The sequence below is a fragment of the Pimephales promelas genome, chromosome 1 (assembly GCF_988280905.1).
Source record: "Pimephales promelas chromosome 1, fPimPro1.hap1.1, whole genome shotgun sequence".
Classification (NCBI taxonomy): Eukaryota; Metazoa; Chordata; class Actinopteri; order Cypriniformes; family Leuciscidae; genus Pimephales; species Pimephales promelas.
Genome location: NC_142769.1, coordinates 51218051 through 51234025, shown reverse-complemented (window position 1 = coordinate 51234025; position 15975 = coordinate 51218051). Strand labels below are relative to the sequence as shown.

General features: G+C 37.2%; 1 protein-coding gene across 6 annotated transcripts; it reads right to left on the bottom strand.

Moving 5' to 3' along the window:
* Positions 1–5891: 5891 nt before the first annotated feature.
* LOC148998544 (uncharacterized) lies at positions 5892–12937 on the bottom strand. Of its 6 annotated transcripts, none has more exons than XM_089131721.1 (3): positions 12896–12937; positions 9287–9370; positions 5892–6908 (listed from the first exon to the last, which is right to left on the bottom strand). In XM_089131721.1, exon 3 carries the CDS (start codon positions 6877–6879, stop codon positions 6310–6312), a length of 570 nt encoding a protein of 189 aa, XP_088987847.1. In that variant the 5' UTR covers positions 6880–6908; positions 9287–9370; positions 12896–12937; the 3' UTR covers positions 5892–6309. The 6 variants fall into 6 exon arrangements, with proteins under 6 accessions (XP_088987847.1, XP_088987851.1, XP_088987842.1 ...); XM_089131725.1 differs by having other exon boundaries at positions 5892–6919; positions 9296–9370; XM_089131716.1 differs by having other exon boundaries at positions 9296–9370.
* Positions 12938–15975: the final 3038 nt, after the last annotated feature.

The window sequence follows — 15975 nt, the reverse complement described above, 5'->3', positions numbered from 1 at the left end:
ATAATAATATATAATATTTTAGGCAATGTTAAATATGTGGCCATTTTTGGTCCTTAATGCACTCAACGGTGTTAAAAATCTAATGCAGCACATACAGGCTTATAATGGTGTTCCGTACAGAGCGCAACTTGATTTCAACAGCGAAAATGGAAAATTAACTGATCAGCTGATCAATTTTAATGTTAAAATATTCAATTCCTGTAACAATTTATGTTAATATTAACTTAATATAAACATCATAACTGCACTGCTGACAGACGCGCTGCCTTTTTTGCTGCCTGAGAGTGGCGCTAAACGGTCATCGGCCGCAATCTTTTAAAAATTCCCATTTCACAGCATTTAGTCAACAAAAGGGTAATATATTTAACGATTTGAGATGACATAATATTAATTTAATAAAGACTGCTATACTGGGAAAAGCATAAATGAAATTGAAATGTACATTTTCACTGCTCTGTTCTTTGTCTCCCCACTCAAGCCGTTGTCTGACGTATAGCTTGCCCACGGATTATTTTCAAGCGAAGTGGGTGTACCTGGCAAACTTACTGAAATATCACTGGAACAAACAGCTGGAGTGTCTCTGTTTTGATCGGGGATAATGAAGATGACACAGATATGCATTTTGTGTATGACCTAGCAGCGCAGTCTCATCCCAAGACGTCGTATAACTGACGTTTTGGGACGTCTTTTGACCATACGTCAATATCCGCCTTTTTAGGGCCCCCTTAAATATCGGTAGATGAGGTTATCGGATCCCAGACCTAAACCTAACCCTAAACCTACCCCGTCACCTAACTGACGTTAAAGGTAAACCGTCAGTTGCATGATGGCCCGGGATCGCCATCTACCGACGTTTAAGGGGGCCCTAAAAAGGCAGATATTGACGTATGGTCAAAAGATGTCCCAAGCATAGGCGGAGTTTGACATTCGAACCAGGGGGGGCAAAAAAATAAACATGCTAAATAAACATATTTATTTTTAACCCAAGAAAAAACAGTAAAACAGTACAATCATATTTGATTGCCTTTATTTCGTTGTAAACAGCTTGAACTTCGCATAAACAGCCACTTCGCGTCACATCTTCGTTATAGGATCATGAAATGTGGACCACTTTTGCACTGTTAAAATATTATCTTCAACGGTCCGTGTACTTTACTGCCAACGGATTTTCGTTTTGAAAGGAAAAAAACAAAAACGGCCTGTTTCTCTATTACCATTAGTAAATAGGAAAACAAAAAACGGAAAACAACCGATTATTCGTTTTTCGTTCTGATATAAAAAAAAACGGAAAACGAAAAACAATCTCATTATCCGATTGTCCTTGATCTGTTTATAGATGAAAATCGCAAATCAAAATACGACCCATACGTAGCCTAATCCTTTCCTGCGTCTCATTTCCCCTATACAACCCCCTAAAAGTATAGCCTACCTACTCTTTTTGGAAGAAAAAGTACGTACTTTTGAGTAAAAGAGTAGGCAAGCTTCGATGCATATAGTACTTCGACATCTTTAATGGACAGGGCTGGGTTTCCCGATAACGCTGTATCGTAGCTCTTAAGAGCGCTCTCTACGTGCAAGGTTACGAACGATCGGAGCAATTCCACGTGCGTTTCCCAAAAAAGCACTTAACATGAACGCGCGAGAACGCGTTCTACGTGCTACTTAAGCGTCGCTATCCATTCGCGAAGACCTGAAATATAACCTTAGCCTATATGAAGTCGTATTCTGAACGTTTAGCCTAATAATCGTCATTTGTTGTGGATTAGAAATCAAGACAAGTCTATATGGATATAAAACACCTATATAGGCTGACAAAATGGCTGAGAAAAAAACAAAAAATCAAGAGAAGATAGGCTACCTTTCAAAAAAAATTCATGTCTTTTCAGAGGAGCTAGAGCGAAACAAATATTTTATTTTTAACAGATTTAAAGGACACCATACAAATAAGGAAAAACAAAACACCTGGAAGGACATGTTGCAAACTAACTGCAACCGTGTTCAAAGATCAGGGAAGGAGGTCCGCGAGAAATGCCCAATCCATGGCTGGTTTTCGTGCACGTCAGTTTCCCAGTTTACTTATTTTATGATTTTTTGTTTTTGTTCATTCGTTTAGTGTAGGCTATTTCTGTATTTTCTTAACTTTTTAATTATTTAATTTATTCATTTAAACAAAACACGAGTACAACAAAGTGTACAATCAAAACCTATAAATTATAGGCTACTTACGTTGCAGTGTAATCTATTGAATCTGGATAAAAGTGTAATCTGACGGTTTTCCTGCAGGTGACCTCATAACTCTGTCTTCTTTCAATGCACTTGGGGATGTACGATTACTCCAGAACACTCGTAGTTCTACGAAGATTTTCAAGTGGTACTTAAGTTACGATGCTTTTGGGAAACAGAACATAATATTAAGATCATTCGTAGGCTACGATCGTTTTTACGATCAACTTAGGCTTACGATGCTTTTGGGAAACGCAGCCCAGATCTGTCGCGTGCATCCTGTAATCATCTCGTCACAGTTAAAATATTCAATCTAATTAAATTTCTTACCATTTTGGAGAGAAATGTTGTCGCACGTTCACCTGCCAGTAGGCTAGTCGGTGTTTCATGCGAAGACTTTCCAAATGTGTTTGCCATTTGAATGTAATGATGTAGGCTATTTAAAAGTTAAAGGTAGGGCTGGGCGATATATACCTGAAAGGACTCTTTGGCTATAATTAGGCGAGCTGGGACGCAGGAAAGGATTACAATTTATGGATCGTATTTTGATTTCCATCTATAAACAGATCAAGGAAAATCGGATAACGAGATTATTTTTTGTTTTCCGTTTTTGAATATCAGAACGAAAAACGAATAATGGGTTGTTTTCCGTTTTTTTGTTTTCCTATTTAAATGGTAATAGAGAAACGGGCTGTTTTTCGTTTTTTTTTTTTTCTTTCAAAACGAAAATCCGTTGTCAGCAAAGTACACAGACCTTCAACCTTAAAGTTTTCTTTCCTTTTTTCAAAACACATTCTGGCAATGAGAATGATTAAAAAACTAGTTAAATTTTGCATTTATACTAAAATTTAAGACACGGGAAAAATGAACAGTCACACAATACGCTCCACTTTTGAAACATGTATATGACAGCACATTGAAAGCAGTATTGAGTCTCTCCAGCTCAAGCAGTTATTTGCCAGAGAAAAAAAACTTACAGACCTACGTAGACTAGTGCAACAGTATGCTAATTTTAGTTTTTTTGCGTAGCCGACTGCATGCGTTGATAATGGTCTCAGGTGAGAGCTTGGCCGTAATGTCGCTTTCGATGTGAAGGATCGCAAGAGACGAGCCAGTTCCTTATATTATCCTCCTCATCGCAGAGAAGCTTCTCTGGTAGATGACACAATCGACCGAGTGAGCGATACCTGTTTATAGAGATTTACAACTTTTTTAAGAAAATGCTATTACCCGTTTCAGCCACCGGGGGGGCAACAAATGAATAAATATGACTTACCTCAACCCCGTCCCTAAACCTACCCGTCACTGGGGTTAATAGCATTTATGAGTGTTCCCTTACCATCCTAATAAAAAATATCGCTTCCCAGATGTAGATGTACATTTTGCTTCATTTCGCTCGGACATTTAAAGGCGTGTACATACACGCGGAATCACACGGACGTTAATGGCGTAGACATACACGCATACACGCGGATAGCTGAAAATGCGTATATATAACATGCTTGACTTGAAAGTGGCGTGTATGTTTATGCAAAAGTCATGATGTCATGTTGCATCTGTAGATGTTTCAAAGAATGTATATTTAATAATAATAATAATATTAATATCTCTATAGGCCTAATAACAGTCTTTAGTTCACAACTCTGCTGTCTGTGAAAATCAAAAGCAGCTTCAAACACTTGTTTAACAAGAAATATTCTTGTAAGTTTTTACTGTCATTAATGTAGGTCCACAAGAGAAATATTAAGTAAATTAAGATAGTCGTTGTACCTTTATATTCATCCATCGTCTTGCGGTGGAATTGCAGCGACAGATGGTGAAATCTCAGTCGGTTTCTCCTTTCACTTTCAGAGAATGAGCGCGTTTACATGCACTTTCTTAACCCGATTATGCTGAATAAACTGACAATGCATGTGGTCATGTCAACGCCATTAACCCGTTTACCTTTAGTCACAAGATTAAGTTTAAACCGAGCAACTCAGCTAAATTTTTGCCCCTTAGGCTACTCTGATTTCCCCCAGCATTTAAAACACACAAACTCAGGTTCTTTGGGCTTATTGAAGTGCGCATTATGTGCACGCATCCAGACAGAGAGAGCACTGGTTGGAGGATATCGCAAACTCTTTTTATATATAAAGATAATTAAGCCAATATTGATATAAAGACTCTTTCTTGACCCAATAAATTATTAAAGCGTATCTTCATCTATTTAGTGCAGAAGTACAGTCGAAATGCTCCATCTGTAACAAGAGGATAATGTGGGAATACATTTTTGATTTTTCTGATATCAGGTCCTGCACATCTGGGCCCCATTTATATAGCCCACGTCAAGCACATCTGGGCCCCATGGCTGTGCTGGTTGGGTAAAGAAGAGGTTCTTCTGCAGGAAAGCTGCCAATGTTAGTTTGGGTGACACTTAATTTTACAGTGCTATTATATTGCATGCACTTAGTAAAAACCATAATTGCATGCATCTAAACCTAAACCAAACATTAAAACCTAATCCTAACTCTTTAATAAGTACATGTAGTTACTTAACATTAATCAATACCTATAATTGCAGTGTTTCAGGTTTTTTTTTTCACTTTGGTACCGTTTTCCCAAGCACTGTAATGCCGAGTTCAGACTGCACGATTTGCAAAGTAGTCAGGTCGCTGTTCTTTTCACACTGCATGATTTTACAATAGTAAGAATTGCCGACAACTCTGTCTAGCACGCTGCGCGCAAACTATGTTTCACAACAAACACATGTGAGATGTGACAAGGAAACAACGCAACATCACACGTGCAAGACCGGAGTTCTCACGTGAGACTTTTTTTCTTTTTCAACCCGGTTGTGGTACAGCCAACCCGATCTCACGAGAATTCGTACGAATTTTACGAGGTGGCTAATTCGTAACAATTCGTACGATCTCACTCGTACGAATTAGTACGATTTTGCTAAATTGTACATATTTTACGAATTAGCCAATTCGTATGAATACGTACGAATGACCTACCCCTGACCCCGCCCCTAAACATAACCGTCACGTGGGTTTAGACAAATCGTATAAATTAGTACGAATTAGCCACTTTTGAATCACTCGTACGAATTCGTACGAATTGGTCGTGAGATAGCGTAGGTACAGCTCAGGTGAAACGTCAAACAGACACAAGTGCTCCTGCCAAATTTCTCCTACTTTTTCTTCCATTTATTGGGTCCAAATAGAGTGAGAAGAAGCTTTTTTTTCTCCTTGTTTTAATGTTTATCTTTTATGTTGACTCAACGAGCTTCGCTACAAAAATTCCTATGTACCTGTATAGCTGTACCGATAGCCTACAAATGGCAAAAAGGTGTAGTTTTCTAGTTGTAGCCGATGTAGTTTTCAGTTAGCACACTTTTCACACAGCAGGATTTTGAATCGCCGACAGGTCCAGATATTTAGCATGCCAAGTATCTCACGGGCGTCTGCGACTCGTCGGCGATTCTCTCAGATCACGTCTTTGCTCATTCACACTGCGTGATTGTCACTCGCGTGAACGAGCCTGTGATTTCGGGCATTTGTCGGCGATTTCTCGAAACCTGTCGGCGAGCCAAAATCGTGCAGTCTGAACTTGGCATAAGGTGTACATCTGTATATAAGCATTTCCATATAACCTACTGTATATGAAATATTGAAGCACACATGTCAAGGATGTAATTTTTATTCTCATTAATTATGTCCTTTGCAATAATAAAATGTGCTCAATCACACACACTGTATATAGACATAATTATAACAGGTTATCAATTGTATTATGGACATTTGTCTCTGATGAAATAAGAAAGAAAAGATAAAAAGCAGGACAAGTTTATCAGTAATGATAAAAAAAAAAATAGCCCATAGTTGTATGATAAATGTACAGGGGAGTTAACGTGTGATTGCACCACAATTTAATATTTGAAAATATTGAAAGGTCTAAACGAATCTCATTAGCATTTTTAGTTTTCCAAGCTTTTAATGAGGACAGAAGTACATACTAGAAATTGTTATTACTGAATATATCTGAATTACAAATTGTATTCAATTATTTTTTATTTTTTCCTCAAGTTTATCATTAAAAGCATTAGAGCATTAAAAATAGAGCAACTAATTCTCTTATCTTCTCAACCACAACTGTTGCATTCTCGCAGTTCAGCTTTGCAGCTTTGGTCATTGCGTCATACACTGAATCAGCTTCTTCTGCAGCTTTCCATCCAGTGACTCCTCCAACGACTCCTACAACACCTAAAGCAAGAGATGAACCTGCTCCCCCTGACACTAAAGCTCCTGCAATGACTCCTACAAGAGCAGCAACTCCGACAACACCTGCAGTGACGGCTTTAACTGCATCAGCCCCTGCACCTCCAGCTGCTGCTCCTCTTCCTGCTTTTATATTTTTACATGCTGAGCAAAATGGTATCAACAAAGCTGTAACTACAGATAATGCAACAACTACACCCAGTAAAGCACCAATCAGCGCCCCTGTTGTTGCTCCTGCAACTTGCAAACAAACATTTTTCTGGACACTTTTCTTTGCTTTTTCTCGCTTCTCTTCTGGAGGCAAATAGTCCCCATTTTTCTTCATCTCCTTTTGTTTCTTTTTCTCCAGATTCTGAAGCAGCTCATTGGTGAAGTAGCCATCTTCTTTCTCCATCGTGTTGATGGTCTCAGTTGATTTTCCACCTGGAATGACACTTTTATAACTTTAGTCAGTGTGTAATGTTGATGTTTGAGCCTGAACAACATCTGCAGAGTAACAGCGCTCAAATTTCAAAGCAAAAGGAGATATTTTAAAGAAATTGCATTTTAAGGCCTACAACAAAAGGCTGGTAGGGATTACACAACATTCGTTCCAGGTAAGTGACATCACTAGAATTTACATAAACCCCGCCCCCGGAACACGATTTATAGATTATCAAGGCTATGCTAATCAATGACTAGAAGATAATGACACTTACTGTAAAAAAAAAAAAAAAAAAAAAGTTACTGGCATTTTTTGGTTGCCAGTAAGCCTGTACATTTACAAGATTACCATAAATCAAATAAACTTTAAAAATACAGCACTCCCATAAAACCAGCAAAACAGGAGCAGCTGTGAATTTACAGTTCTTTACTTTAATCTTTACAGTATGAATTAAAACCTTTGTAAACTTATTTCATTTGAGCAATATTGTCACAAATCTGGTTCTGAATCTGAATCTTGGCTGCCTATTAACTAAAATAAAGAGCTTTTCTGCTCAATACTTAATCTTACAAGAGATTTTTCTAAGCTGTTGGCATTTTGCCCATTATAACTTCAGGTTGAAGGCAAGTTAAATGAACCCAAGTACATGTTTTTTTTTTTGTTTGTTTTGTTTTTTTCTCAAAGCGAACTAAACCATGACTTAAACATGAAAACAACAAACAGTACATGTATGATCATGAATATGAAACAAAACAACTTTGGATCTTTTCGGCAATCAATTCAATTCAATTCAAGCACTTTATTTGTCCCCAGGGGAAAACTTGAAAATCAACAAAGATAATGTGTAAGTGTAACCTGTTATTTCTGTGTTTTTGTGCTGCAGGCCTTCGTTCCTTCACCCTTCAATACCACAGATCAGGAAAGTCTCAATCTGTCCTGTCCATTTCGGGCATTGGATGCCTACGTTCACAGAGCTGCCCTTTGGCGTAAGTCAGAGCAATTATTCGTCTGCTTGGGTTTGACTAAGAAAGGTTGCCCGGCATCGAGACAAGTAATGAGCAAATGGATAGTTGAGGCTATCTCTATTGCTTATAATGCGGTCGGACATCCCTCACCTGTGGAGGTCCGCGCCCATTCTACTAGGAGTATGGCTGCCTCTAAGGCTTGAATTTCGGGTGTTTCCCTTCATGACATTTGTAATGCGGCAGGGTGGTCCTCACCGCATACATTTGTCAGGTTCTATGACCTAGACCTTTCCACTCCCGGGGCTAGGTTGCTCGCTTCTTAGTGTGCGCATTGGACTTCACACAGAACGGGCATTTCTCAGCATGGCATAGTGGGTATGGGGTTCCCATCGCGTTTGACAACGCAGCTCTCGCTCTCGTAACCTGAGACGTTTTGGTATTGGCTTAATTATTAAAAATAAAATGACTTTGGTTTAAAACTTTTTTACACAAGCAACATACACATCTCTGCTACAAATGAACACTAGTTTTTTTTTTTTTTTTTTTTTTACAAGGACCTACCATTTTTGTACAGTTGCACCGAAAGTGACAGAAGTTGAAATGTTACAATTTACCCCATTTAATGCGGGGTTAATTGTAACAGACAGAGGGGTTAGTTGCAACACACATAATTCAGTACTATTTTATTTATACAGTTTGTACATAGAAATAGATATCCCTCATCCAAACATCCTTCTATTATGGATCAATATCATGGATAGAGATATATAAGGGCTGCATATTTTAGCCAAACATAAATAAAATCATCAAATATTGTTAATGCTACTGAATTGAAGAATTATATTTGTGTGTGGTAGCTGAATGCAAAAGTATTATTATTATCAAAGGGTTTATTGCATGAAATACAATAAAAGGCTTAAAAAAAACATGATCAATGCATAGATAACAAATCTGAATATATATATATATATATATATATATATACTTTGACATTTAAATTGCAACATTGTTTGTGAAAGGCCAACAAAGTGAAATGTGGCAAAATTAATAAATAAATAAATACTCAGACCTGAAAAGTTGTGTGGCTCCCTGTTTTCCTTGTATAATCATTTTACACTTGGCTGTATAAAAAAATACTCTAAGCTTAGCTAACAGTTGCTAGAAGTTTCTGTCTGATATGTTTCAAAATGTACTTGTGTCAAAACACTCTTTTTCCAAATCTTCACAAAATCTTATCAAAACTTTCCACAAATCCACGGGAGACCGTCTTCTGGCAGCGAGAGAAAAAGAGCGGAAACACAACCTGCTTAATCCTGACTAAAAAGGTCTGTGACCAGACCAAAGCCTGGGAACTCTTCCCTCAGTGACTGTTTCACTGTCTGTAAATGGTGTGTGTAGTGTAAAGTACTCACTTTTATTACCTTTTCAAGACTTAAATTGAAGAGGCCGTTGGACGGTCGCACCAAGATCTAGCTTTCACTTCCTTCTCACACGGCCTATATGGAAGAGTGGCATGCTTAACCCTTAAAGACCTATACAGCCGCCGGCGGCTAAAAATAACTGTTGTTCTTAAATGTTAAATAACCTTTGAACCGCTGCTCCAATCCGTATGCTTTAAAAAGTCCCATAAAGAGGAGATTCGCGGCTTTTCTGTGATATCGGGTTAATCGCGTTTGGACATTCAGAAGCTCCGTAGTGAATGTGATTGCGTCATCAAGTTTTGATCAGCATTGATTCGTCAAAGAAACCCGTGCGTTTTTTTCCTCTGAGCCAATCATAAATGACTGTTAATGCTTAGTCCCACCCCATCCCCAGATTGGTTAAAACTATCATCTACTCAACCAATAAATATAGTTCTTGGTCTTTTGCACGACCAATTAGCATCTTTCTTTAGAAATTTGAACAGAGGTAAAGTCAAAGTAGTTCATAGGCTATGTATGTATGTATGTGTGTGTGTGTGTGTTTATATATATATAAGTTTTATTTATATATAAGTTTTTTTTTTTTTTTTTGCTTCATTGTTCTACTACAATGTTTCTATTTATGTTACTTCCTTAACTTTTTTGGACACATCTAAATTGTCAGTATGAAAAACACTGTTTTCACTGAAACAATGCTTTTCACTGAAAATCGCCTATAATAATGTTGTAATAAATACCTATAACTTGCTTAGGGATTGTTGCATGTAGTCAAAATTACATCTGGAAATGTAAAATATCCAAGTACAGCTTTCTAAAGGAAAAAATCCAAACTTCATGAGGATTTGTTTGAGTTGAGTAAAAAAAAATCACTACAAATATGCTGCCGTTTTTCTTAAATCTGGTAAATTCATCCATTCTAAGACAAATTAAATGTAAAATTGGATTATTTAAATGAGATAGATTGAAACTTCAAGTTCTCCTGATAAAAATGATATATGGCACTTGATGCTGACTGCTATAATGGGTTAGAAAAACAAAGAAAAGAACAAGTGGTGCAGGTGCTCCAAAAATGGTCTAGGTCTTTAAGGGTTAATGGGTTAGTTCACCCAAAAATGAACATTATGTCATTAATGACACTCAGACCTCCTCCATCTTCAGAACACAGTTTAAGATATTTTAGATTTAGTCCCTTTCTGTCCCTCAATTGTAAATGCATGTACAGTATACTGTCCTTGTCCAGAAAGGAAATAAAGACATAATCAAAGTAGTCATGTGACATCATGGGTTAGTTACAATGTTTTGAACAGAACCGGAAGACAATATAATGCTGAATTAAGTCGTAGTTTTTGTTATTTTTGGACCAAAATGTATTTTCGATGCTTCAAAACATTGTAACTAACCCTGTGATATATATATATATGTTTTGAAAAGTTAGGAAGAACGGGTCTTGGACTTGTTCACAATCAAATCAACTGTACTATCTGTGCAAAGTTTTGTGTTGATAGCTCAAAGCAATCTAATGCCGCGTTTCCACCGCAATTACCAGGAACTATTTGTCCCAGGAACTTTTTTCACAGTAACTTTTTTTTTTCCCCGGACCGCTACTTTGGTACGCGGTGTAAACGCAGTAAGCAGGGCGGGAAGATTATAGTGACGTTGAACTGCGTGCGACTGCTCTTCCTAGCCAGCGCGTTTGTTTTGAGTTTTGTATGGAGCAAATTCAAGCTTTGCTGCTTTTTTGTGCGATTGGTTTACTAACGAGGTAATTAACAAAACGGCAGAAAAGACGAGCACCCAAAGCGTATTCAGAAAGCTCGTAATGCTAGATATAAAAGTAGACGTTTGTTTATGTTATCAGCGGACATTGACCGTGAGATGGATGGGACGAACGCGCCAGCGGGCAGAAAGAATAGCGTGGTAAGAACCAATCAGCACGTTCAGTGCACAAGTCCCACGCTAGGGGTGGGCTAAGGGGGCTGGAGCCCCGAATGTTTTCAGTAAAGCCCCGAATGTTTTTTATTACCATGCATTGTACTAAGAAATTGCAATAAGAAAAGATAATATAAACGTAAAGAAAATATTTTGCTAACGAAAATGGTTTCAAACAAAGCATCAGAGAGTTTATTGATTGAATTTGCTTGTAAACGATTCACTGACCGCCATTCAAAAAAACATTTCCTACTTTTTTTTCTAAATGAATCATCCGTTTTGAACGAATTGATTGAATAAACCGACTAATTCATTAAGGCAGTGGCTTGCCGCCATCTAGTGGCAAAGTACCATTTTCATTTTTTCAATATTTAATATTTCTGTTTTCCAAATTTGATATTTGATACATTAGACTCATAAGATTATTTATGCAAATTGTAAGTGCTGTGTAAAATGCATCTACAAGTGCTCCTTCAAAAATATAAGTTTATAGAGCCATGTGTTTTAATTATAGGCCAGTTTGGCTTTTAGTGTTTGTATTATGTATAAAGTAAAAAATAAGGTAGCCTATAAAATGTAATATGTGCATGAAGAATGGGTCAAGATTTTCTTTGTTATTATAGAGATTCTTAGTTTAGTCACCTCTTTTTATCTATTCTCACAAAAACATGTTAGGTGAAAGCTATTTATTAAAACAATAATAGAGCTGAGCTTGCTATTTTGTCTCAGATGAGTCAGCAAGGAAAGAAGAGTCTGTGTGACATTGTGATTTTTAATTTAATATTCACCTTGATAAAAAAAACATAAAAATAAATATAAAAATTTTATTTTAAGTTTATTCCTTGTATCGAAACACATACATGGATTTCTCTGGGCTAAGCCCCGGATATCCACTCACCCTAGAACCTCCCCTGGTAACTATGATAGCATTTTCATCAGAATAGTAGAAATCACAGAGTCCAAAAAGTTCCCAAACAAGTGATTTGTGTGTTCTACTGAAAACAAGAACTACTTACATGTAATGACACCGAGGAATACGAGGCGAAACGTCCAACAAATTCCTGTATAGGTTTTTTTTTTTTTTTTTCCTTTCAGGAAGTCACGTGATCAGTAAAACAGCTTTATTATTCATTCCATAGTTTAAGGTTCGCTTTGCACGTACTTTACCGCAGTGCTCTGCTTGGTTGGATTTAGGGAGTGTATTGTACTTTGACCGTTTATGGGTCATTCCTGGGATTCGGTATCTCAACACGGTCAGTTTTTTTTTTTAGTTTTTTTTTACTTTCACTTTCTGAAGTGATCAACTGCTGAGTTTGAGACTTCTTCACTGCAACATAACTCGTCGGCACATTATTGATTGTGTGATCAGTCTTGATCCATGCCTTAACGGTTTAAAACTGAAATATTTCCAATATACGACGTGACATTTTTCTTTATGATCAAAATATGAAAAAATTATGGACTCAAATACATTCCCAGGTGTGTTAATTTAACACTGTGTTCTTGCTGTGTACGAAGAGCCGTAGTTAACTGACCAGCTGAGCCATATCGCATTAAATATCGCTGGCGATACGTGCGATATATTGCCCAAATCAAATTAGTAAATAAACCAAATTAAAACTCATTAAACTATACACATATGAATTAAAAGTTTGGTACTACAGTACTTACCATATCCTGTATCACCTGTTAAAGAGACCTGAATGATGTCACATATGGGTGGAGTCTAAATTACTGACAGTGTTGAGTTCAGACTGAGGAATATCATTGATTTTATAAAATAACTTAACACAAGTAAATAGCCAACTTTCAATTAGAATAAATTCAATTTATAGACACTGTGCACATTTTGTTAAATATTTCAAAGTACAAATTTATTTGAAGGGAGAAAATATTGTACAGTTGAAATAATACATTATTTTATGATAAAATATTTTTTTTAATATTATTTGTATTCATTAGGCAATAATTGACACACCAAAGTAAAATAAATAAATAAATAAAAGCTTTTAACATTCCATTTTGGTGATCCATCACATTTAAAGGAACACTCCGACTTTTTGGGACTTTAGCCTATTCACCTTACCCCCCAGAGTTAGATAAGTCCATACATACCTTTTTCATCTCCGTGCGTGCTATAAGTCTGTTTGACGCACCCACCGCTAGCCTAGCTTAGCACAAAGACTCGATGTGACTGGTTGCAGCTTTCATACTGATCCAAATGAGTGGCAAAATAACGCAAACGTTTTTCTATTTACATGTTGTGATTTGTATAGTCACATAATGTACAAATAACAAAGTCAAATGAGACACAGACATCTTTTAACCGTATAAAACCTGGGAACTATTCTCTGAAGGCGAAGCACTGCTACTTTGACGGCGTAATAACCGCATCACCGGAGACACGCCGTGGTGAGGAGCGGAGAGTTCGCTCGGTGTTTGGGTAATAGAGTCAGCAATTTATAAATAGTAAAAGCGTAGTTTAGAGTCATGGGTTTTCGCTCTATTGTAAATAGCTGCGACTGTAAACAGGGGAGGTAATACCATGTTTCACAGAATTCCAACTAAAAACGCTGACTGGATGAAGAAATGGCTAACTTACTCTGGATATTTATCCAAACACACCTAAGATTATCAAGGGACATTATGTTTGCTCGGTACATTTCAATGAGGACGACTATTTTGAAAAAATGGAATTTGCCACACGGACCATAATGTGCTGAAGGATACGGCCATCCCATCGATAGCGCAGACAGGACAATTGGATCACCTGCGGCTGAGGTAATGTTCCGTTATGTTTTTAGATGACCTACTGTAACAGTGCCTTTAGCCAGAGCTAATGTAATGTTAGTGACACTATTATATGATTAGGGTATGAATATGTTTTTATCTTGATGCGGTGCGGACGCGCTTGGGGAAAAAAAACGAGCGCGTTTACCGCGTTGAACTTGCACCCTGCGCGCGGCGCCCTAGTAGCCTAAATTTGAAATAACCATGGAAATAACGAACTTGAGCGTGCAAAAGGGTACGATAGGCTGTGAGTTCATTGTGCAAAAACAATTTGTGCTATTACTTTCCCCTTATTCTATCCTATAGTAATGCAATACTGTATATTATATAGGCAACAGGTATACTGTTAAATACATTTGGTTAATTTGGTTAAATTGCATTTAAAATATATTGATTCCTGTAATAATAATTATTTATTCATGTGATATTTATAAATCTGGGTGCGTTTTTGGTTGGAAATCAATGAAAAATGGTACTGTATTACCTGGTCTCCCCTGTTTATTGTAACAGCTCATACAATAAAGCAAACACCCATGATAAACTATGCTTTTCTATCTAACGTTAGTAATTGCTGACTCTTTATTCCAACGCTGAGCGAAGCGAACTCTCTGCTCCTCGTCACGGTGCGTCTCAGGTGATTGTTATCACTCTGCCCAAGTAGCAGTGCTTTGCCTTCAGAAAATATAGTATTTATACGGTTAAAAGATGTCTGTGTCTCATATGGCCTTGATATTTGCACACTCTGTGACTATACAAACCACAACATGTAAATAGGAAAACGTTTGCGTTATTTTGTCACTCATTTGGATTAGTATGAAAGCTGCAACCATTCACATCCAGTCTTTGTGCTAAGCTAGGCTAGCGGTGGGTGCGTCAAACAGACTTATAGCACGCACGGAGATGAAAAAGGTATGTATGGACTTATCTAACTCTGGGGGGTAAGGTGAATAGGCTAAAGTCCCAAAAAGTCGGAGTGTTCCTTTAAAAGTTATTACATATTAAAAAAATATTACAGAATCCCAGGAATGACCCATAATGATTTGGTGTTGGAGTTTAGTGAGTGTTGGTGTTGATTTTTAACAAAATAAGAAATTACGTTGAGTTTGGGGATATTTTCAGCTGATAAAACATACAGGTTTATTAATTGTAGAGCAGCAGCAGGTGGCGCTGTTCAAGGTTCAAACAGGATGCCTGTCAATCTGAGCTATCGTCAGTACAGTCCAATTTTCATTCACACATTCAGTTTACATGTGGATATGTTAATGATTTACACAGAAATGTGTGTATGCTTGTGTTTTACATAAGGCAATGCATAAACTTTATAGGTTTATTGGCCATTGAGGTTATTGACAAACAGAAGATTTTTATTTATTTTTTTAGATTTTTATTTTAAAATTAAAATATAATAAATGTCTGAACACATATCCAAAGTTTGAAGCAAATCTTGAAGCAAACCTGAATGCTTTATGAGAGTGAAAATAAATTGCTGTGTCAAATAAATTTAGTTTAATTTAGTTTAATTAAAAACGTGAATGAGAATGTTCTGGAGAGTGATTTTGTGGCTCTTTGTGATGGTACCACGTGCTGTCGCTCATTGATCGATCGTAGGCTTCTGGTAGGGATGTAGACTCGTAGGAGCGAGTATAAAGTTGGAGGAGCTGAGCCAGTGGTCAATCTGTAAGCAAAAGTCAACGCCTTGAACTTGATGCGAGTGGCAGCCAGTGCAGAGAGATGAACAGAGTGACGTGGGCCCTTTTGGGCTTGTTGAAGACCAGACGAGCCGCAGCATTCTGGATCATTTGTAGAGGTTTAGTTGCACATGATGGAAGTCCAGTCATAATCTGGAAATGACCATGGCCTGGACAAGAATTTGTGTTGCATGCTTAGTTAGCAAAGGATCTTCTTTATGTTGTGCAGTGCAAACCTGCATGATTGAGTTGTTTTTGTAATGTGGTCTGTGA